This window comes from Egretta garzetta, unplaced genomic scaffold, assembly GCF_000687185.1.
Source record: "Egretta garzetta isolate BGI_Z169 unplaced genomic scaffold, ASM68718v1 scaffold429, whole genome shotgun sequence".
In the NCBI taxonomy this organism is placed as follows: Eukaryota; Metazoa; Chordata; class Aves; order Pelecaniformes; family Ardeidae; genus Egretta; species Egretta garzetta.
Genome location: NW_009260678.1, coordinates 102,108 through 125,265, shown reverse-complemented (window position 1 = coordinate 125,265; position 23,158 = coordinate 102,108). Strand labels below are relative to the sequence as shown.

At 45.8% G+C, this 23,158-nt stretch overlaps 1 protein-coding gene across 1 annotated transcript in view; it reads right to left on the bottom strand.

Moving 5' to 3' along the window:
• Positions 1-23,158, bottom strand: part of FNDC3B (fibronectin type III domain containing 3B) — a gene marked incomplete at its 5' end in the record, with an annotated part of 171,724 nt that overhangs the window by 52,166 nt on the left and 96,400 nt on the right. The window contains 7 exons of the mRNA XM_009645787.2: positions 1,324-1,410; positions 1,831-2,005; positions 4,331-4,455; positions 12,930-12,983; positions 13,275-13,413; positions 16,215-16,274; positions 18,433-18,590. Of these exons, the coding sequence (XP_009644082.2) occupies positions 1,324-1,410; positions 1,831-2,005; positions 4,331-4,455; positions 12,930-12,983; positions 13,275-13,413; positions 16,215-16,274; positions 18,433-18,590 (798 nt within the window). The remainder of the gene's footprint in view (positions 1-1,323; positions 1,411-1,830; positions 2,006-4,330; positions 4,456-12,929; positions 12,984-13,274; positions 13,414-16,214; positions 16,275-18,432; positions 18,591-23,158) is intronic.

Below are 23,158 nucleotides of genomic sequence, written 5' to 3'. Positions count from 1 at the left end.
GTGAGGAAGAACTTGTTGACTGTGAGGGTGCCCGAGCCCTGGCCCAGGCTGCCCAGGGGGGCTGTGGAGTCTCCTTCTCTGGAGATATTCAACCCCTGCCTGGACGCTGTCCTGTGCCCCCTGCTCTGGGTGAGCCTGCTTGGGCAGGGGGGTGGCACTGGGTGAGCTCCCAAGGGCCCTTCCAACCTCTGCCATGCTGGGATTCTGGGATTCTGTGATCTCCGAGCGACACCGCCAACAACTTTCCAATTCTTTGGGTAGGTCTTCATGCAACTCCACAAGGTCTTCTGTCCCACAAAGGAATATATGCAAAGTTGTTTTTAAGGATTTAAATGAGTCTTTGGGTAAAGTTCTTTTTTGCTGCTCCTGAATATACCAAGAGCTACAGAAGCCAAATGTTTTTGAATCAATACAAACCTAGGCCACCCCTCTCTCCATGTGATGTTTACAAATGACACGAAGCCGCTTCCAGCCCCCGTTTCTGTTTGGCAACACGGGAGCACAGCGGACGTTGGCTTTGCAGCCAGCTCCTCACCATCTCCGGAGGGACGGTGGGGCCGAACGCCATCTTGTGGAGCCGTGCTTGGCTCCCACCTTCGGTGAGCTGCGGGGACGGACGGACAGACAGCCCGGCCACGGGGACGGACAGCTGCATCACAGCCCGTCTGGGACAAACCACACCGTCTTCTCCTCAACAGCAGCACCCAGCACTTGCGTTGTGCTTGATGGCTTCAGTAAGCAGCGAGGCAGACAACTGAATTTTGTGTTTGCAAAGACTTGAGACCATCTCTCCTGGGGGGAGAGGGGGGCTGTATTCAGGAGCACCCACAGAGCAGAAGATACCAACACTTGCTAAAAAAACAGCTCAAAACCCAGCCACGTGTACGTAGGAGATGGAAAAGCTTCAATTTCTGCATGGAAGAAGCAGGCCCTTGAGCCAGGGAAGGAAGCTGGGCTTGCTGGGCTCCTTACAGTGTCTTCTCCATTGTGTCGAAGGAAGAGTGGTTTTGGGACCACGGATCAGGTTTCTGGGGAGCAATGCAGCCGACTACACCACCTCAGGCCCTGAGCCACGCTTTTACAACATCACACCTGACAGCACACCGTACCAAAACCCATGCCTCCTTCAAAAAGGCTGAGCAAAGAGCATCTTCTGTAGTAAAAGTAAAAATATAACTTTGGTTTAATCGATTAGGTCTTGGTATAAAATAAATTTGTATTTGATAGCTCAGTTTTGCAGGTAGTACTAAAGGGTCCCTATAGCAACTGGAAAAAACCCAACACAGAAAATACTGCACAGTGACAAGAGGAAAAATATTTTACCCTGAATTTATACTGCGTGCTTCTTCTGAGATTCTTCACAGTGCAGGCTTGCTCCTCTCCAGTGTACTTTGGGTGAAACACGCTATCCTAGAAAAAAAAAAAAAAACAACAACAAAACCAATTCCCCTAACTGCAGAGTGTGAGGAAGTGCTCTCAGTATTATAGTCCATAGCTGGAACACATTATAGCAACAGGGCTTTATAGTCAAGTGGGCTTTTGAGGAGGACACAGCAGGCTGAACTGGTTCAGGACAAGTTGCCCTAAACCTGACAGACTCCTGTGAAGCTTTGTAAAGGCATCACGGATGTCAGTACGGATTTTTAGCTAAGGATTCATAATCCTGCTGCGGAGCAGAACAAATCACATAGCTCCATCCTGCCAAGTACCCGGTCCTCCTCTAAAAGACCCTCCAGAGCAGCAATCCACAATCTTCTCGATGATCTTGAATTAATAAATGAAAAGTTAATCTAAGTCATGCAGTATCCTTGACAGTAAGACGGTACTTACATTATCTTCTTCCTGAATTTCCAGGGTGTAGGAAATCACTTCTTCTGGTGTACATCCTTCTACTTTATTCCACTGCAATGCGATCCACGTAACGCCAGCTCGAACAAGCCTTGGTGCAGAAGGGGTCTGAGGAATATTGCCTGCAGTGTAGCATACCACCTCCTGGCTGTACCCACTGCACAGAGACCAAAAAGGAGAGAGAGGAATATTTAAAACCCAACAAACAAAGAACACTCCCCCAAACATCAAAACCACCCCCAAACCAAACCATTGTGTATTTAGAGAAATATTTCACATTTTCAAAAAAATCTAGACAATGTTAAAATTGCCCAGGTGGAAAAGACGAGCACCCAGTTAGGAAATGCCAGAACTAAGAACAGAAAAAAGATGTCGGATTACCTGTGTCCTCACGGTCATTGTTACAGATCCCATCGTGATAATATGGGAAAAAAAGACTATTTGATTGCCTAAAAATATTAACTGTGAAGGAGAGGAAAATCTTGTTTAACAAAGGGGAACTAAAACATAGGAAGTAAAACCCCGAGTGTTCAACTTTCAGATACTGCACTCAAAATGCGGTTTCCACCTTTCAACATGTGCAGCAGGAGACGCACGCTCTCATCTTGTCTAAGCCCCAGCACCCAGTGCCTTGGAACATTATAAGGAGTTGTGTTGGGCAAGTGTAGGGAGACTTCTCTTAAGGCTCCATGCAGAATATATTATTATGTGGAAGGAAAATTTGAGAAAAAGTTTAAAATGGACAGATTTGGGGTGAATTTTCAGGAGGACACCACCAGAACCGTCAACCAAAGGCAACGTTCTTGCAATTTTCAAATCTGTTTCCAAAGTACAAATATATTTTGTTTCTTCAAGTCAGCGCGTGAATTTAACACACACAGAAAGCCACATCTCCTGTTTCTGAGTCTTCTTTCTCAAAAATACTTGTTGACTATTCTTGTAGGTAAAAAAATCCACCTGTAACTAACACCTGAGCAAGACGAAAATCATCTTAAATGGTAAGTCTGCCAGCATGACAACCAACCCGAACCATCTGATGAGATGAAGTGTTAGCTGACATTATCATGTCATAGTTTTGAGTGCTGTCTATAAAAACAAGCCATGTGCTGTTGGTGCTTATCTCACAGATTAGCACAGAGCAGCTGACCATAAATATAGCTCTTAGTTCACTCCCTCCTCAACAGCCTGAGAAAAAAAGAGAGAGAGAGAAGATAAAAAAGAAAAAAAACAAACCAAAAGGAAGGGAGGGTTGAAGCATGCCCAAAGATATTTTAAAAATCTGGAATCTGGCAAAGAGGAAAGATGCCAAAACTGGGAACTTTGCACAAAACTGGCAGCTCCAGTAACTTCCAGTTACACTCAGCAGCCCAAGCCTCTCTCTCCAGATCAAATAATATTTCCACGGGGAGAGAAGTTATCTTGCAAGAAGCTGGCAAAAGGGCACACACAAACAGTCCCAGTGCATCTCAGAGGGAAAACACAGGAACACGAATAAAGAAACTTTTTAAAGCTACAGATTACGGAGAGGTTTGTGTTTTGGAAGAGAGAACAATACAGGAATCTCCCCCCGCAAAAGGCACTGTTATGTACCACGAGTGTTTCTTTTTCTGTCCTTCTCGTAGTAATGATTAGATCCTGTTTAGCTAAGGAGGACAATAAAGGAGTATACAAGAGCTCTGGATGTTTAGCTTCTTCACAGCTAAACTTTTCCTGGCCCAGTTTCCTTCTGTGAGTACGGGAGCGCCCAGCCCCTGCAGCCCGACGTCTCTTTGGGCACGCTCTGGTCCTCAGCTGCGTTAACATTTTAGCCCAGTGCTCCCCAGCAGCTCCCGGGGGACTGCAATAAGTCTGACTCCTCATCATCCTCATTTGGGCGCATCTGTTCACGTGCAAAGAAAAGCAGAACCTGAAACCCACCCCTGCTGGGCCCTTGGGTGCGCCTGTCCTCTCTGGGTGCTGGCTCTCGCACCCTGCTGTCCCACCCCAGCAGCCAGCCCTGCGGAAAAGGAAGGGACTGCGCCGCTGAAAAGGACAGAAGGGCTTTGCTTTAAACCAGAAAAATAAATATATCAAGATTCCTTTCAAAAATCTGTAACTCAGCTTCCTCTTGCTTGTTTTTCTTGGTTCACTGAGGTCCCGAGTGGGAATTTTACATAACAGATGTATTCTTTTTGTATTAGGAATAGACCACAAAACACCATTTAGCACCTCAAAAGGAGCCTATCTCCTTAGGCTAACCTCATCAAGCTGAAGGTACGAGGCAATCCCCTGGGAGGTGAAGCATACCACCAGGGAAGGTGCGACTTACTCTAAAGCATTCATAATAGAGCAAGTGTCAAATATTTAACTCAGAACCATAAAGAGAAAAAAAAAAAAAACCCAAACAAAAATCCCCCCAGAAATTCCCCTTTACACTGTCATTGATACTTAAACTCTTCCACTACCCCTTTTCTCAAGAAAGCGTGTACCTTGGGTAACTCACCTAGTACCGATGTCGTTCTGAGCTGCTAATCGGAAGGTGTAGCCCAAAGCCGGACAAAGCTTCGTCAACTTGCAATGCTTCTGGCTTCCAAAGTAGCATTCTCTGAAACCACTGTTCCGCTTTCCCTGGAAAGAGAGAAATCTGTAATCGGAGAGCTATGAAACAAAACCAAACCACGCCGTCCTTATTTTAAAAAGAGCTGTTAAATGATATTAGAATTAGATGCTTTCATACAGGCACTGTGCAAAGAACGCTGTGTGAGCCACCGACAGCTTCGCTACGCTACCTAAAATAATACGGATCGACAGTGTCAGTCTGCTGTCAGATTCCTCTTTTCAGATTATCTTCATGAGATGGATCTGCAGCTTCTCTCATCCTACCTGAAGTGCACTTTCTCCTACTTGTTAACCAAAAATCATGCAAGTTAAGGGGGAAATTAATCTCTGAATCCACCCAGTCAACCAACGTTTCTGGCAAGTGTTACCCTCTGGGCCTCAAATCCCATGTAAGCCCTCCCTGGTCCTTCAGGAACTCTCTATCCCACAAGAGGGCTCTCGCTCTCCACGGTCCAGCCCATGGCCAACCCCAGCGACTGAGAGGGACAAGCCTGGGTGCAACCCTCTGCTCAGCCCCATGCCCCCCAGGGCAAAATAGAGTTACTCATTGTGGAGGGGTATTTAATGTGCAAGGTCCTGTACCCATCCCACTGCTCCGCGGACGCGGCGTGTGATGAGCAAAGAGGATTTGTTGGAAAGCACGGAAACTTGGGTTAAGAAACTTGGATGCCAGAGGTCTGGTTTATGGAGGCTTCACATCAAGGTGACCTGGAGTGATGCAGGTCAAGGCATGCCTTGACAAGGTGACCTTGTCAGCAAAGCCGAGATGGAGCAGCAGCGAGAGAGGGTACCGAGAGGCCTCTAGCTCCCAAGTCCTTCCTCGGGTACACTGCATACAAACCAGCATGGCTGAGAACAGGAACATTCAGAAGTTCTCTCCCTCACCGTCACGTTTTAAAAAAAGAAAAAAAAACCCACCAACCTTTTCAACCCAACCTGATGCGGTGTGCCCTACGGTAAAAACCAACCAACCAAACAAGTGTTTTGCAGGACAGAGACCCCAAGACAGCAAAGAATAACTGGTCTCATCCTATGCCACATGTGAGAAACGGTCAGTTTGAAATCTTTCAGGAAAAAGGGCACGGATTGCTCAACTCCACATAAATAACATCTACCTGAGCTGAAGCAGTTTAAAGGGGTTTTAATTTCAATACCCGAATGCAAAATTAACGGACAATTACATTACAAAGTACCCAAAAGCACACCAGAATGAAAACCCAGCGAAGCACACCCATGGGCTTGGGCTGGTGCAGGGGGTAGTTACACCCATCTCCGCAACTTGGTCTGACCTAAGAGCTCTGCTAGGCCATTTACTATTTTTGACACCTGTCTCTACAGTTTCTGATTTTTATTTTATCTCGGTAAAATTAACAACTGCCCTTAGACCTAAGACTACTTATTTCCCCTGACAAACACCCGCTTGACAGAAGACTCAATGTTTCTACACCTAAGCAGGCTATCAGGAAAATCATATCTACAGGTGTCCTTCACCACAGCCAACGGCCTCACCTCCTGCCGCCTCCCTGAGCTCCGTCTGTCCTCCCACACACCGTTCTTCCTCCATGCTCCACACATCACTTCATCATTAAGGATCTCAAAAATGCCCGAGCGGGACATGTATTTTTCACCAGCCCATTCTCCAAGCCCCTATTGGTTTCCATTTTTTTTCACTTGGATTGCAACACAGAAGGAAGAACTCCACAATACATTTGTAGGAAGCTCCCAAATTGTGTTTATCAAGCTAGAAACAATGGTGCAGGCCCCCAGCACAGCAATTTGGAGATGCTGAAGGGACGTTTAGTGCACCAGCAAAGAGCCATAACTCACTTTTATTTATACAGCATTACCCTACACTTGTTCTAGAACTTGATTTTATACACAGTCTTCTTCAACTTCATCCACCTGCTCCAGCTGTAACATTCCTGCATGGCTGGAGTAAATTCAGGGGTGGAATTGGAAGAGAATCACGAATCCTAAAGCAGAAGGCTTTTGTAAATGAGAAAACTTTTTCAAATCCCTAGGCACAGAGTTATATAAAACTCCTTTTGGACAAAAATAATAGGTCACCATACTTCCCAGCTCAGCAATAACATTTAAAAATCCAGACTGTACAAAACCCAATTAGCAATCCTATGTTTTAGTAAAATATCCATTCACCAGCGCAGGACTACTAAGGACAGATTTCTTTTTTCCCTATGCAAACTCTCTTTTACAGGCACAGATGCATTAAATTAATTTTTCTCTAACTCTCTAAAACCCTCCTGACTTCAATTTGTAAAGCATTTGAAAACATTTAAGCCCTTTTTTGTTTTCTGCTTAAGAACGTATTATTTTGATCATCTTCTGTGTTTTTTCTCCAAGAGAACCAAGTGACCAAACGCTAAGCACGTGGCCGATCAACAGATGAACGGCCGTGGCTGCCTAAATGGGAACGTCACGGCAAAGCTCACCTGTAGCCCAACGCCTGCACTGAGAGCCATGGACCAAGCAAATTCCCATTTGCCAAGCTGATGGGTTAAATCTTTGCAAAGATTGCCAAACATTTACGTTCCCTTCAACTTTAGAACAGTACAAATTCTGATATTGTATATATTTTTCCTCTAGAACTGGTACCGTACATTCCCCAGGCTTGCTCAGAGACCGACTGGTATTCAAATTACTCAGACTGGCTGGTATTTCGTGTTCTGTTGGCACTAATTGGAGAGGCTGGCCGATATTTCTAATTATCCTGGCATTAATAGCCTGGAAATAGTCTCTCCGCTCCTTCCCTCCCAAGATTTATGAAAGCACTAATGCTGGCATAATTATAGACAGGAACAACTGGCAGGCTGGTACTGGCTGCCACCCAAGAGCCTAACAGCTTTCCCAGAATCCTTCTCCTATTCTTCGTACCCTCGGCATCCAACTTTTAATCCTTTAAATAATGTTTCCTAAGTTGCTTAAAATATACTGTATCGTTTCCGCAAATATTTCTAATCCCCAAATTTCAGAGGGAGAGTGGACCCTGACAACTTCACTCGCCCACGTTTCTCCAGCCCGCGTTCCCTGTTCTTCACGAGGACAACCCATACCGTGGTGCTCATCAGGGCCTGCCCAAGGAAACAGGAACAATTCAGCGCCGCAAATCCAGTAGAATTTGCTCAATACTACAGCACAGCATTTTAACAATTTTCAAGAGTTGTCCCAGCTATTCCAGCTATATTTCAAGCTACACACTCACTTAATACAGGGTGCTTAAGTTTCTCTTGGAGCTTGCGTATATTGAGACAAGGGGTTTGAGATGTTAAATGGGTTTTGTTGACCACGTTCCCTGCAGCAGACATAGTAAACAAACACGAAAGGAAGAATGGGGCCACTGGATACAGAAATCCACAGCGGATACAGAAACGGAGCACGGTCCTTGGCGAGACCTCGCTGCAAAAGTCTGAACAGAAGCTGCCAGCATCAGATCTGCAAGCAGGAGGCGCGGCGGCAACCTGCGGCAGGCCACGCCAGCACTAACCGCTGTGTTTGGCTCCCATCGGCAACGAAAGGCAACAGACTGATATTCAATCTGACACAAAGCTGCGGAGCAAACTGTCAGCAATGACTATAGTACACCCTAATGTCTCTGCAAAGCATTTATTGCGCAAGCTCTTATACAAGTAACTGAATTTTCTAGGTATACAAACATCTCGAAGACAGAACGGGACCTATGAAACAACCCTAAAATATACACGAACCCCAGTTTTATCCAAGACTCTCCTCTGGCATGCCTCACAGGAGCGGCACAGCCACAGAGCAAACCTGGAGAGCGGGCAGGTGAACAAATACAAGCCCAAGCACGAGCCTGGAGCTCCACGTATCCGAATTCTGGTGGACCATCACCGAGATGCGTGGCCCAGATTACCAGCTCCGTATAACAGAGCACATCTCTGCTAGCCTCGAGAAGTTTAAAACTTTGTAGCAGAACAAAATTATCTCCATTCACCTATATATAAACTTAATCATTAACTATCCATCAGCAAATCGTTAAGTAGTGTGGTATTGTATCTGTCTCTCCCTCGAGCAAATGAAAATGAGATGTTTACTGGATGCGAATTAAAGCTGGATGAGAATTAAAGTTCTATAAAAAACAGCGTCACACACCAAATGAGATGTTTACTGGATGCGAATTAAAGCTGCTTTTGAGTTCTATACAAAACAGCGTCACACACTGCACGCGAGGGCTGTCCCCGTCTCTGGCTCAGGACCATCCCTTGCCCATAGGGAACGGATAGGATACTCCTGCTATCCATGTGCGCAAGAGAAACATTTATTTACTACCACTTATCACAGAACGATCATTTCCCATCTAATTAGGAACAAAGGCCTGATTCTTACAGCAGTGCCAGCGGCATCTTTCAATGCAGTTACAGTTTACTGATTTTGATGAACGCTGGCATCAGGGGCAAGCATCACCTCCTTTACAGCAATGTTTTCTCTTTGGTGTATTATTAACGCTATTTTTTCCGATTAGCCTTTTGCTTACCCTGAATATGCAATCCTGCCACGAAGTCATCAGTTGACAAGCTCAGGTTCGTAAGTTCAAAGGGTTCAGGTTTGTACAGCTCATAGAAAAAGAGGCAGGAGGTGGAGTTTTCCTCAATTACTAATTTTAACCGATTTTATTGCCAGACTGCTACTGCCAATCCCAGCACCTGAGGTGCAGGCATGTTCAGATCCTACTGAATTTCAAAATACCCGAGAAGAGGGGCCGATCCTGACTCCTCTGAAGTCACTGGAAACTTTGCTAGCAAGCATCCGACGTAACGGGGTGGCGATTCCCTGAACTGGTCTTCTACTCTGCTGCCCAAGAGCGGAGGTTGTCCTCCATAGCTCTTCAGGCATTTAAAGCTAAACCAATTTATTAGCAAGGCATTTCAACTGTAATCCAAAGAGCTACGTCAGTACTGAGAAAGCAAGCATTTGCGTTTCCTAACGTGTGACACCCGTCACATTACAAACCATTTAACCCAAACGGGGAGGGAAAAAGGTGGAATAGCAGGAATAGCTTTGGCTATTTGGCTACTCTGCCTTCCAGAGCCTGCAGGTCAGGGAAAATCCCCAAACTTGGAACTGAACTGAAATAGGAGGAGCTGGGTAGGACTGGCCCAGCGACACATCAAGCAGTACAACCTCCTCTTCAACGAAGGCGGTCAGAACACATCACGCCTAATTCCAATGCAGAAACAAAAGCAACTCGTTTGCGTTTCATCTAAGGCTCATCTAATGAGGCGAGAAGGTTTCTAAAGTATTGGACTTGATGATTTTAAAGGTCTTTTCCAACCTAGACGATTCTATAATTCTATGAGAAAAGACAGCTAAACCAGAAAATGGGAACAGCAAGATACAGTAAAATTAAAAAAAAAAACCACAATAAACACCATCCCCCTCCAAAAAAAAACAACCCCAAACTGTCTCAAACACCTCTCTCCAGTCCCTTGAGCAACCCTCCAGAGAAGCGGGGGGCCTGCGGTACGGTAGATGCATGGGGTGGTGCAGGTCTTGCCAAAGAGCCCTGCACCCCGGACCCCCCCAGCTGGCCCTGCAGCACCTCAGCCCCACGGGACTCCCCACCACCAGCCCCGAGGAGATGAGATGCTGTCCTCTTGCTAAAATTTACCACCTCACCCAATCCTAGGGCTGTAAGACACGCCGCTTCTGCTGCCGTTTTACAGCCACAATACATTTTTTTGCCTATACAAGAGATGCCACCTATGCTCCTGGCCACATTTTAGATGCTATAAACTGTGCTCTGCAAAAACGGGAGGAACCAGTTGAGATGCTGTTGAGCATCTGACACGCTCCAAGAGCCGAGTTGCCCCAGAGACAACCTGTTACCCCCCGTGCTCCCTGGGTGGGAGCTCCCTTGGGTAGCATAGCTCGAGCTGGGGGTACGCGCCCGTGTGCCAGGGGTACAGCCGGACGCGCTCACCCGACCACCTCCGCCAGCCCCCACCTCTCCCCGCATCCAATGCCGGTTTTGTTCCTGCAGTCTGAGGCTGCAGCCTTTGCACGACAGCTTCCCAGGATCCGCACGTTGCTTCTGCGCTGCGAGGGCTTCCCACAGCTCGCACGCTACCCTCCCCTAGGAAGGGACTCGGCTTCTCGAGGCAGGCTGCCATTTTAGGGTGTTTTTCTAACTTTATCATTGGGTAGGTTTCTTGTTCTCCACTCATGCAAAGCCCTCTCTGCTTTGCAGCCACAATTTAATTTCCTTCTGATGGCTGATTTGCCCGTGTTTATGTTTTATTCTGTGCCCTGTAGCTAATGACTGTTGCTCTAGCTGAGATCTGGCAGAGCATTCGCTGTTGGCCCGGCAAGCGTTCTCCTCTTCCCTGATCTATTTATTCCTTGATTTCACCGGGACACAGTGTGGCATTGTAACAAAGTCCGTGCTTTTGCTTACGTTGAGTTTACACAACCACGTGCGAGGGGACGGGGCATTGCAAGTGAATTCTTTTTTGTACTTGGGTGCCGAAACTTCACCCTAGGTTGGAGGCACAACTTGCAACGGCATGTGAAAAAGCAAGCGGACCAGCTTGCCAAGCCCGCTGTCGCAGGGAGATGAGGCTCCTGCAGATGCAGGCAGAGCCAGCCTGCATCTTCAGACTTTAATGAGCCTTGATAGCAAGTTCTAATTCAGCAACCCAAAATCGCATTTCTGTCTCATATCGGAGGAAAAAGTTTTTTAGAGAAGCTACACCTGTGGCGTTAACGGTCTCACAACCAGACAACTACACTCAGGCAGGAGTCTGGTCAAACCCCTGCAGATGTACCACATCCATTTGTGCAGGGCCGTTCTTCTTTCATCTCTGCTGGCTAGCTGGGATCCCAGGTTTCAGGAGCGTTACTGAGGTAAAAATCAAGATAAATAAAATAGATAGACTAAGGGAATCAGGATGCCTTCGTTTTTCCCTGTTGGTACATGAGGTAGCCTAAACCAAACTCCTTTTGCCCTGTGAAAAACAGACATCAGAACAATTCTTTCTGAAGACAGAACTCGAGGTATATACTCAGTATCAAAGGGTTTAAAGGACAAAAGCATTTCAGAATTGCCTTACGTATGTATCCGAAATTATGACTAGGCTCCATGTGGACAAAATTAACATCAAAAGTATTTGCACTGTTTTAATGGTCTTTCTTCTGACACGACCTTTTCCTGCTCCCCATCCCTTTGCAGGCTGGAATCGTTCAGGTTTCCACTGCCTCACTGCTCAGGGCTGTTACATTCCCATGGCTCCACGTTACTGGAAGCCTTGCAAGAGACCACAACTGCACAGTCAAGGTGTCACAGACTGTGTAACGGGATCATCCTGGCCCACCCTTTTGGAGAAACATCTTTTTAATCTCCTCTCCCACACCTCACACGCCACTTTTTTCTTCTTCACTGACAACTTTTCCCCTTCCATTATGAGGAGAGGGACAGCAAAAGCCATTCTAAAGTTATTGTTTAATTTTAGTTCAGTGGGATCAAGCCGACCCCGCTTGCTGCGATACCGCATACAACAAACGTTTGCGCAGGGAGTGGTTCCAAACGTCCAACGTGTAGCAGAATGATCTGGGAACACGTTGCTGGTGAAATGATGGAAAACTATTCCTAACAGAATACTCCCTTTAGAATGTTATTTTTAGACTAATAAAAAACCCAGGAGATGTTTGTCAGACTGTACAACTCAACACCCCTCCACACTCTCCCTTTCCCGACCCATGACTTTTCCTTCTTTACGTGTTGCCCAAGACTCTTCTGTCACCCCAGACATATTTTTTCCTTCAAGGACGCTATTCACTGACTCATGCTTTCTGCAGAAATACAGCTTGCACAACGGAAAGGAGGCAGAAAGGATTAGGGGATGGAGGGAGGACTCGCAACCAGAACCCACCTCCAGCAAATACTCCACATCTCTTGCTTTTGGCACTCTCCCCGACAGCACTCTGCTCACTAACGATGGAAGATATATAGGACAGAAAGCTGATTTCTTTTTGTGTCTGGAAGGGGACTAATCACCACTATGTAAAGGACAGTGTTATTTTGACCCTGAACACATGCTCTGTAGAAAGGGCTGCAAGATCACGGCTCTCCTTTGAGGCAGGAACAGTGTTTTATTCTGTGCTCAGATAGCATCCATAAGAAAGAGATCACGAACAGAACTCGAAGACACATCGCAAGTAATTAAAACATAAGTAATGCTAATTAACAAATCAAGTACACCAAATGAGCGGTAACAAGTTAGATTTCAAGAGTGCAGAAGCAGAACATTTGCTCTGCATAAAATACACCGAAGGAAAAATTTTCCCCCCGCTGCCCCTTTCACCTTTCCAACTCTTTACCTAATGCCATCAGGTTTCATTTTCCTACTTCTACTTTCTCCTGTATTTAATTATTTTTCTTTACTCAGCAAATCCTGGTAAAGCCTGAATGCCACTTATTTATGCATTTATTTCGACCAGTTACGCCTTACCTCATCCCACTCCAGAAGGTAGCTGGTGATTTTTGAACCGTTATCAATGGGTGCCTATGAACAAAAATAAACAAATGCCTACAGTATCAGGTGAAACGGAAGCTTGGCGCTGGCACACAGCTTGGCAACCTTTTAACCGATACCGAGAAGAAGCTGGCCGTAATGAAACCCATACATTTTAACGGTGAACTCAGCGCACGGGGAGGGATTTGTCAGAGTACAGCAAGTTCAAGCCCCTTACTGAAAATGACTGTCTCGGCTTTCAATTCGTTTCAACCGTTATGCTCACTGGCGGTAAACTGAAATTTCTCCCTGCTTTCTTGCCCAATCCAAGCATTACCTTACCTTCCATTGTAAGGTCAAGGAGTTTTTGGTCCTGTGCGAGGGTTTGGGTGGGAAGGGACACTCCGGTGCTGAGCTGTGAGTGGTGAAGCTGACTGGCTCTGAGCAGGATCCCTTTACTGAGTTGTACATTGCATATACCCTGGAAACAACATTCAAATGGCTTATAAATTTGCCCACAAGATGAGACAGCACACCCTCAGCCACAGTATTTGACTACGAAAGCATCCATGATACTGTCCACTATCATCAGATTTCTCACAGTCCAGTGGCTATCACGACTCCACTTGGTACAACTATGCAAAAAAAAAATTCACAGCAGAAGAGGAACATTACAGCGTTTTGTGCAAATACTCCCACAGAACACTGAGTTATCATCATCATCATCTTTTCTTTCCACCCCTTTTTTCTTGCCCACTGCCAGACTTTCACACATTGTGCTAAAATCCTCTTCGCCGTACAACAGAAAGCATGAATTCATGAGAAGAAGGTATAAACTCTAATGCCTGCTTTACACTCGATGCTCATGTACCACGTTGAGTGGTGGAAGCTCCTGGGTTCTCCTTCCGTGGGATCGAGCTTCTCCTACGTAGCTCAGGTGTCAACACCCAGCGGACCTCCATGAATTAGAACTAACAGAGCTCAGGAACGTTACTCTGATCAACTAAAAATCTTCAAAGCAAATCGGATTTCAGGCAAATCCCCTGTGTATCAGCACAGAGGGGGATACACAATACCAAATCATGTGGGAAAGCGAATACAATATAGTTGAGCACTTCCCCACGAGGTGCTTTGCTCCGAAGAATTAATGATGTTATTTTTTCCCTTCACATTTTCCATGCACCAAAAGAGAAGTGCAAATTGGAAGTCTTCTCCTCAAAAATAACCCGTTCAAGCCATGACCAGACGATGACCTCTGAGCTGGCTGTAGCTATTGTGTACTTGAATGCAGAGTTTACGAAAGGGCAATTGCTAAATTTGTTTTCAGTAGATAAGAGTAATATTATGTACAATGGCCACCTACGTAGAATCAAACCTTTCGGGGAAGGTTTATGAGAACTGCTCTAGCGCTGCTTTACCCGTCACCTGTTAGCAGTCAGGAGTGAAAACAAATGTAATTAATTAATTGAGTCTGCATCTGGCAAGCGGTACATACGTGTGCTGGCAACCAGCACAGCTAAGCATCAACCCCACACCATCGGGGAATACAACCGTTCAAAAATGAGCTTCACGAGCATCTTCTGCAAGTCACTGAAACACCGAGCACAGTCATCTCCAAAGGTCCCAAAATAACGCTACTGGAGGAAACGCTGGGGGGAGATCCAGGGTGAACCGGGTTGTCCAGGGTGCCCAGGGCCAGCAGGGTGGGAGAGCAAGCGCGAGCACCTTGCCTGTGCAGAGACGAAGCCCTGAGAGATGCTGCCCAGGTTAAGGAGACCTAAGGCTATCTGCTGAGTAACTGCTGGCCCCAGAATTTATTTACTTAACAGACTTACTTATTTCTTCACAGTCATTAATACATAACGCAGTTTCAGCAAAGAAAAAAACTGTCACGGAAAGCAAATGGTCGGCTTTTTCAGTGTCGCTTCCCTCCACTGCAAAGACATGCTGCTGCTTTTTCAGTCTGACTCTTAGGCTCAGCAGTTGCTACTTCTTTTTAAACAAAAGTTATTGCTAACTGTTTGCAAATGATTTATAATTTGGCAAACCTGCAAGAGGGCGGAGGGAACCGTAGGTCAGCCAGGACAGGGGGCAAATACCCCCAAACGCCCCTAAAAATCGCATGAGACCTCCACGCCACGCTCCGCATGGCGACCGCTCCGCTGTTGGAAGCTGGCTTTAAAAATGCCGCTCAATCGCTTACAGCAGGAAGCCTGGCAGTGCTTTACAGCCTGCTCCTCCTCGCTACCATCCCCTTGCTGCTGGGGCTGGGACCACTGCCCGGCCTGGCAGCCTGGCTCTCTTACTTATTTACAAGAAGTTAATTTTGGTCCCGTGCTTCTACTCGAAAAGTTCATTTTAGGGCTCCTCTAGAAAATATCCTTAAAAAAAATAATATAAAGAAGCTGCAGTATCAGAGAAAGACAAGTTTTGGTGCTGGGTCTTTTTTAGAGCTCAGAAGCAAAGTGTTTTCTCTTTAATGTTTTACAAACAGTAGCAAGCCGTGATGGGAAAAAGCAGGGCAAACCTAGCCCTTGCCTGGAAAAACAGAAGGAAACAATAGACAGGAGTGAAAGGGATTTTTTTTTAAAAGGATATTGAGCCTAAGTGAACAGGATGTGAATTTGAAGCCTTGGTTCATAAGCAAAGTCTTTAAAAAAAAAAAAAAAATCCAACATGAGCAGATAACAGCACAGACGGTGTTAAAAACATCAGGGAGCAAAACTGAGATATGTTAAAAAAATATGTTAACAGTTAATAAATCTGTGAAACATTTTTAGAATCAAAGAGAGAGATGCTCTAAAAATACCAATGACAGGCCAGCGTGAATCCATTTTTTTTGGAAGAAATGCTGAAATTACTACGGGCAGATTTACTTCCTAAAGCAAAGAGTTACTGATGAAAAAACTGTGCTGGGGTACTTCCAACTGCACAACGCCAGCTGCTTTTGACAAATTTTGAAGATGCTTGAGGTAGCCCACTTGGAAACGCAAGCGCTTCCAGGCGTGTTGTACAGACAGATACGTACGTGTCTTTTTTTCCTCTAACTATAACGATGGCAACGACGTGAGAGAAAATGTATTATTAAAAAGCACTCTCCTAACTTAAAGTCTGAGATAAAATCTACCAGAAAGTATTTAGAAGCCACTGGAAAAACACCTACAGAGGCGACCATGAAATTCTTGAGCTAGACCGTATGGTTAGGTAAAAAAACTTTCACATTTATTTGAATATAATGGAAGAGTTTATGTTGAAGTGACATTCGTAGTCACACTAACTCACCTGACGTGGTATTCCGTTGCTGGCCTAAGGTCTTTCAGGTTATATTCTAATTCTTCTCCACTGCAGGAAAAAAAGCCCAAAACCAACAAATCAATCAATTCTGAAAAGCAGTCTCACACCTGGCACAGCCAGCGCTCTTCCAGTGACGAGCGACTCCCTCTTATTATGGTTTGAAAGAAGAAAAAAAAAAAAATATCCCACTACAGAAAACCAGTAGCAAACAACATAGCAATGATTTGTCGACACACTTCATGTTTCTCAACAACTTTATAGAGCTCTGTATACGCAGCAGCAAAGCAGTTACCACCCCAATTTACACAGCAAACTCAGCTATCTGGGTGTATTTCAATGCCGTCCTCGCATTTGGTTGATACGTGCATGAAGCTCCTTGTGTTTTTCCAGCCTCCCTGAGCTGAAAGGAGAGGAACAGATACGCTACTGCTGTACTTCCTGCACACTCACTATTTCAAAACACCTTTTATAAAGTGAGAGGCATTGAACTTCAGAGGAAAAAGTATCATTTCTTGCACACCCGTTTCACTTCATTTTTTTTCTCTTCCAGAACCATGCTCGCGGTGAGGACCATGGCAAGGAGATGTTTAATTAATGCCCTAACAGCTGGACCCAGATCTCTTTCAATACCAAGAAAAGTAAAACCACAGAGTTTCAGATGTTTTAGGGAAAAAACCAACATATAATCTACTGATTCCAAACGGAGCCGGCATAGTTTGGGCTATTCTTTTTCCTTTTGGTTGGTTTGCTGGTAGCGGAACACTAGGCTCAGTCATGTGTTGCTGGTTCTGCGAAGGTTAAGGTACGGGTCAGTGCTGAATAAGTCACAGCCATCTCATGTAAGTGCTTGGCTTACTCATCATTTTCTTAAAATACGGGAAACAAGAAAATTCTCAATTTAGCATAAAGAAGTATTTCATAGATAGGTGAACAAATACAGGGAGATATCTCAAAATGAAGAGAACAAAATCAGCCAGAAAGCACATGCTGGCTGGGCTGCCAGAAATGCACCAACCCCACCCCCACCCCCTTTTTTTTTTTCATATAGTCCAATGCTCTGCAAATTCAGTTTTTTCCCCTCTGAAATGAGCTGCACCTCTTTGCAAAGACAATGTATTCAACATATTGCAGACTTTCTTTTGCCTACAGTTATAATGATTACTGCTGCTCGTGACGGAGCGTACCATATCAAGCTCATGGCCCTACTCTGGCCAGCAGCAGGAGACAAATTACTACTGGCAGCTTTAAAACACATGCACAGCATTTCAGAACCAGGAGAAAATGTGCAGCCCTCACACCCGCAAGCACAAGAAGTACTAGAAAGCATCCTTCCCGTTTCAAGAGCTCAGCAGCACATATGTTTATGTATCTTTAGGTATCTGTATTGCCCTTAGCATACCAGGAGGAATACCCTAAGTCACAGGACATTTTAAGAAAGGAGACGGCTTGGTCTCGAGCGGTGATTCCATAAATGCTGTACCACCTGGACTCTATTTAATGAGATTTGGGAAGGATTAGCCATTTCACAACAGCCGAGGTCACATCTCAAAATTTTCTATCCTCGACGTCATTGAGGGGGGGCAGGGAAGAAAGGCATAACACCATATGTACTTGATCACAGAATGAGCTCAGAGGGTCACTGGAAGGAGAGACAGAGAAATCCCTCGGAATTTTTACTGAAGCCTGCTGTGAGCCCAGCACTTGGGTTTTCTGGGGAGCCTAGGTAGCCTACTGATCGCTCTGCTCCCTCCCCTGCTCATCTAAGACGCTACAAAGCAGTAAAGCCTTCAACTTTTGCTCGTTAGCTCAAAAAAGCAAGCTTTACTGTTCTTAATTCTGCACATCCATGCAAATTTAGCCCATTAGGAAGGCAGCCATCCTGCCCGCACGGTATACACGAAAGGTTTTGATATTTAGCGTTAAGAGAAAAAGTAACCTTTTCCTTGGCAGCAGAGAGTCAGCATCGTCTGCAAGATCCGCCACGTGCCGGGGAGGTGGGATGGGAAGGCAATTAGGGACCCTGAGCACTCAACCAGCTCCCCGCCAAGCTCTTCCAGCAAAGGGGGTGGCAGGGCAGCGAGGGAGCAACCACAGGCTGTTCAAACGTGCCTTTTTCTGCAACTGATGGGCGTGCTAAAACACACCCCGAAAAAGCTCAGTGAGTTTATTCCTAATGAAAACACAAGTGTAAAAGCGATGCCGTTACCTGTAAATTATCTTGTATTTTCCATCCCTTCCTTTATCCGATAAGGCAACCTCGTAGGTACAGGTGTAAGGCAAACCGTTGTTGTGTCTATCTGCGTTTAGAAGGCCAGTGGGAGGCGACCAGGAAAGTAAAACTGTTCTTGCTTGAATATTTGTAACCTATAAAAGAAACATCAGTCACTCCGAATTCCAAGAAATAACACTACCCTCCAAGCATTTGCTTTTTGCTTGCATTTTCACAAGCAGTTTTTTGTCAAAAGGAGGTTTCGGAGCTAGAGGTGCAAAGGGTCAGAAATGGTCACCGACAACACAGAAGTACAGATTCGTGGCATGAGCTGATCTCCGACAGATGAGGAGTGCAGAGATGTCCCCTGCAGTCAGCTGGCTCGTCACCGAGCACCCCGCAAAGGACGCCTCGCACCATTCGGGAGGTACCTGCTGCTGCGGCCGTTACCAGAAGGCAGGTGGAACTAAATGAAACAAAGACTTTAACCTATAGATTGTCTTGTACGCAGTTATTTTTCTAAAGCTTTCGTTAGGGAGACTCTCTAATAAAGCTCTGATGGCTTTTTCAGTCATCCTGTTCCTTCTTTTACTTTGAAACGGCAGTAAGTCAACTGCAAGTACGTAAAAACCCCACAATTCAGTCTGGAAGGTTACGCTGACTCAAAAGCATAAGGGACAAGCATAGGAGAAGTCCAACTTGTCAGTTGAAAATTACACAGCAAATTAATCACTTTGTGCCCCGAGAGAAAGACTGCACGTATGATCTGTAGTCACCCCTGGGCACGACACCTCAACGGCAGATGGGTGAGGATTGCCTTTTAATAAAACAAGGAAAAAAAAAAAAAACAAAACCAAAAAACCTCAAACCCCTGCACCAAACCAACTTTATCACCCCAGCAAAGTGGCTGTATTCTTCTGGCAACGCCAGGTCCAAACCCCTCCAGAGTGACCGAGCTTACAGAACTAGCATCACCTCTCTCGCCCGGGGAGCCGGCTGGCACGGTGCCGCAGGCATCGCTCAGCAGCCGCACGCACCGCGCGGCAGCTTCCCAGCCTGCGGTTATCAAGCCAAGAAAGAAGGAGGAAAAAAAAAAAAAAAAAAACCCCCCCCCCCCCGCCACTGTCTCAAAAGAAAAAGAAATAAACCCCAAGAGTTGCGCTGGCTGCCTTGGAACGCCAGCACGTCTTTATGCACGCCTTCCGAAAAAAGCCCAGGGACGCCTCAACAAGGAGGTAGCCTCAAGCTCTCTGCCACAAACTCCCCACTTTTTCCCAATGAAAACAACTACGTTTTTCTTTCTTAACTGCAGTGAAAATGTAAAGAGTGTTTTTTCAGCTACCCTCCATGAGGAGGAATCAAAGCACGAGGTTTTATATTCTTTATTCATTTCTCCTACGCATCAACTTTCACGGGTTGTATCATTTTAACAGATTTTTACGGCACCCAGCGCAAAACTCTTGTTATTTTAGAAGGTGTAAGATGAAGGATGCAGGTGTTTAGTTCCACATGCCCTACACTTTTCTTGAGACAACTGAAACACCTTACCCATAAAGGATTTGGTAGGGAAATATTAGCGATCAGCTCGCAAACAAATCTGGCTTCTGGGTATCTTCATATATAAATGGCAAATATTTAACCTCTCGCATGAAAGCACATTGCTTCCAGCCGAAGAGCACTGCAACCGTGGTGTGTGACACCCAGAGATCAAGCGGATTCTTTCTGAGCAAGTCATAAATCTGTTTTTAACAGAATGACAAGTAGGTGACACCGTGAAACGTCTCATCTTAACTCACACCACCGTGCCCTCAAAAGTGAAAGATTTTAATTTATAGCAGCACACCTAAGCCTTGCCAAAAAGAAAACCTCTGTTCAACCTAATGTGAAAAACAAGTTGTAAGGCAAGAAGTTTTAAGTAGTATCAAGCTTTTTTTTGGTAAAAAATAGGAATGTGCAAATTATTGTATGAATTTTCACGGGATTTCTTGCTCTAGTCACATTTTTCTGATGCTATGAAATCAATGCTTCAGCAACTTGGACCAGTGGAAACTGATACTGGATTAGCTAGCTTGTAAGAATCTTGAATGATTCAAATAGGACAGGTAAGTTAAATTTTTGAGAGATATACACACACATGGATGTGAATGGAATAGTGACAAAGATATTTAGAGCTAAGAGTCTGTATTTTAAATAACATTTTGATCAGAAAACAGGATAGTAAGATCCAAACAGACTTTTTTTTTTTTTTTAACATACATTACTACTACGCCAGCTCAGCCCATCAACACGCAGTTTCTTCTATTATGGAAATATGCTTGCATAATTGTTTTTCATAAATTCAGACAGACTTGGAGCTGGAGGCCTGATATCCTGCCAATGTTCTATTGAAATGTTTTTCTCTATGACTACTCACAAGGACACACGTATGTATTCTGCGTATGGCAAAAAAACCCAAACCTCTGGCCTTTCATGAACTTTAGCAATCTGTAAGACGTTAGGTCTTTTTGTAGTTTCTTAAAATAAGAGAAAGTATCTTATGGCCTAACTGCTAGAAACTGTTAAGACTACTATTCCGAAGGCAGCGCGCAGGCATTTCCATGCAGAGGGCAGGAGTCCCAATCATAGAATCATAGAATCACTTTGGTTGGAAGAGATCTTTAAGATCATCGAGTCCAACCTTTAACCCAACCCTGCCATCCCACCACTAACCCCTGGCCCTAAGCACCTCATCTAGCCTTCTTTTAAATACCTCCAGGGATGGGGACTCGACCACCTCCCTGGGCAGCCCATTCCAGAGCCTGACAACCCTTTCGGTGAAGAAGTTTCTCCTAATGTCTAGAAAGCCAGTTGCTAAGCTGCTCCAGCTACACCATTAGCTTCTTACTGATCAAGGGTTTGGGGAGGCTGCTGGGGCGCTGGTACGTACACAGTAACTGCTGGTGGAGGTTTAAAAACAAACGCCAGAAATCATTAAAAACAATTCTTAGCCACGCCGAGTACACGCGGCAAGCGTAGCAAAGCGAGCGAGGGGGTCACCGCCTGGGTGATAAAGTCAGGAAAGGCAAATCTATACGCTCCCGGGGTATGGAAAGCATACGGTGCTGTGCACGTCAGCACGAGCGCTGGGAACGGATTTATTTGCAGGGCTGGAGATAAACCTACCTGCTGCTCACCGACTAACAGGCCCGATAGCGTACCGCGCTTACCGGCCAAGGGCGTCCCTCTTTGATCCCTGATTTAATGGCCAAAGCCACCACTTAACTTCACTGAGGAGCTCCTACCCGGAGCAGGAAGCGCTGGGTAAGTGAAAAAGGGCAAGTTAAATAAATGGGGTTATGATACGCTGAGAATAGCAAGCAGGCACTCGCAAAGCAGCTCAGCAGCTTCAACTCGCAACTTTTCCTGCTTACACCTGGGCAAACAAGCACCTTTTGAACGATACTGAGCAGCCCCACAGCTCTGGGCCAGCCCTGGCCGTGCTGTAAGGAAGGGCACAGCAACGTCACGACGGCGGGCTTCATGTCACCGCTGGACGTGCAGACATAAATCCTGAGCTGTAAGTAAAAACCAGTTTATTGTTCATTAACGGTGCCCTAACGTTCAATACAAGCAGCCAGAGCACCTCTTCACAGGCTGGGCAGGTAAACTCCGGGCCGCTTTCCAGTTCCCCCAGTCTGTCTCGTCTGTCCCCACAACTGCCACGCTCGCCATAACCAGGGTCAGCTTGGCCTTCTAGCCAAGACCCACCAAAAGATCCTCCCTGAGGAGTTGCGTACGGCTGGTGAAAAGCACAGTTCATTAGTTTCTGAAAACTTCTCAGTTTACCCAGCAAATGCCCGCTTTCTACGCTATCAAAACTCAGCGGTGTAAATAATTATTTCCTAAAAACCCCTGGGAAAGCATCCCAGCTCCCGCACTACTTTCATAAGGCTACCCGACTGATGAATATCGGCCCTTCCCGTCTTTCAGGTAATGAACAATGTTTCTGCACAACTTCCATTACCTCTCAAACTCGGGGTTAGCATTCGTGCGGTGGGGGGGTCCACTGTCTGGGTGAAAACCACCCCACCAGCACCGTTCATTTACTCCCTTGAGGGCAATGGCTGAAAGGCTCAGGGGTCAAATGAATACACGGTTATTACCGGGGCGAGATTTTCCTTATAAACCATGGGTCTAACCCCGTGGTTTCAGGCAAAAATCCCTGTGTTAAATATGAGTTCTGCTGCAGAGCACGTCAGCAGGGGCAGGCTGCCTGTTGGAAAGTCAGACTCGTGTTTGAGCTCCGGCGCGGTGGACCTGCGGCGTTTCCCGGCGGGAGGTGACGTCCCCCGGCAGCCACGCCGTCGGATGCAGCGACGCTGCCCCCAGCCACGTTGGAAACCCAGAATCCAATTTCCCTTTCCTCACAGAGGCCCTTGCTTTAGAGAATGCTTACTTTGTCTGTGATAAAGCGAATTAAAAATATATTTCGGTTCAAATGAAAACACAGGGGGGGAGGGGGGAGCAAAAGGCTTCTTTTAAAATTTTTGCTGTCAAAGGGATAAAATGACGATTAAATTTACAGTTTGGTTGCACATTTCTAAAACTGAATCATAGAATCTTTGGGTTGGAAAACATCTTTAAGCTCCCCCAGCCCAACCGCCCCCCTACCCCTGCCATCCCACCACTACACCCTGTCCCTCAGCACCGCCTCTGCCCGGCTGTTAAATCCCCCCCGGGACGG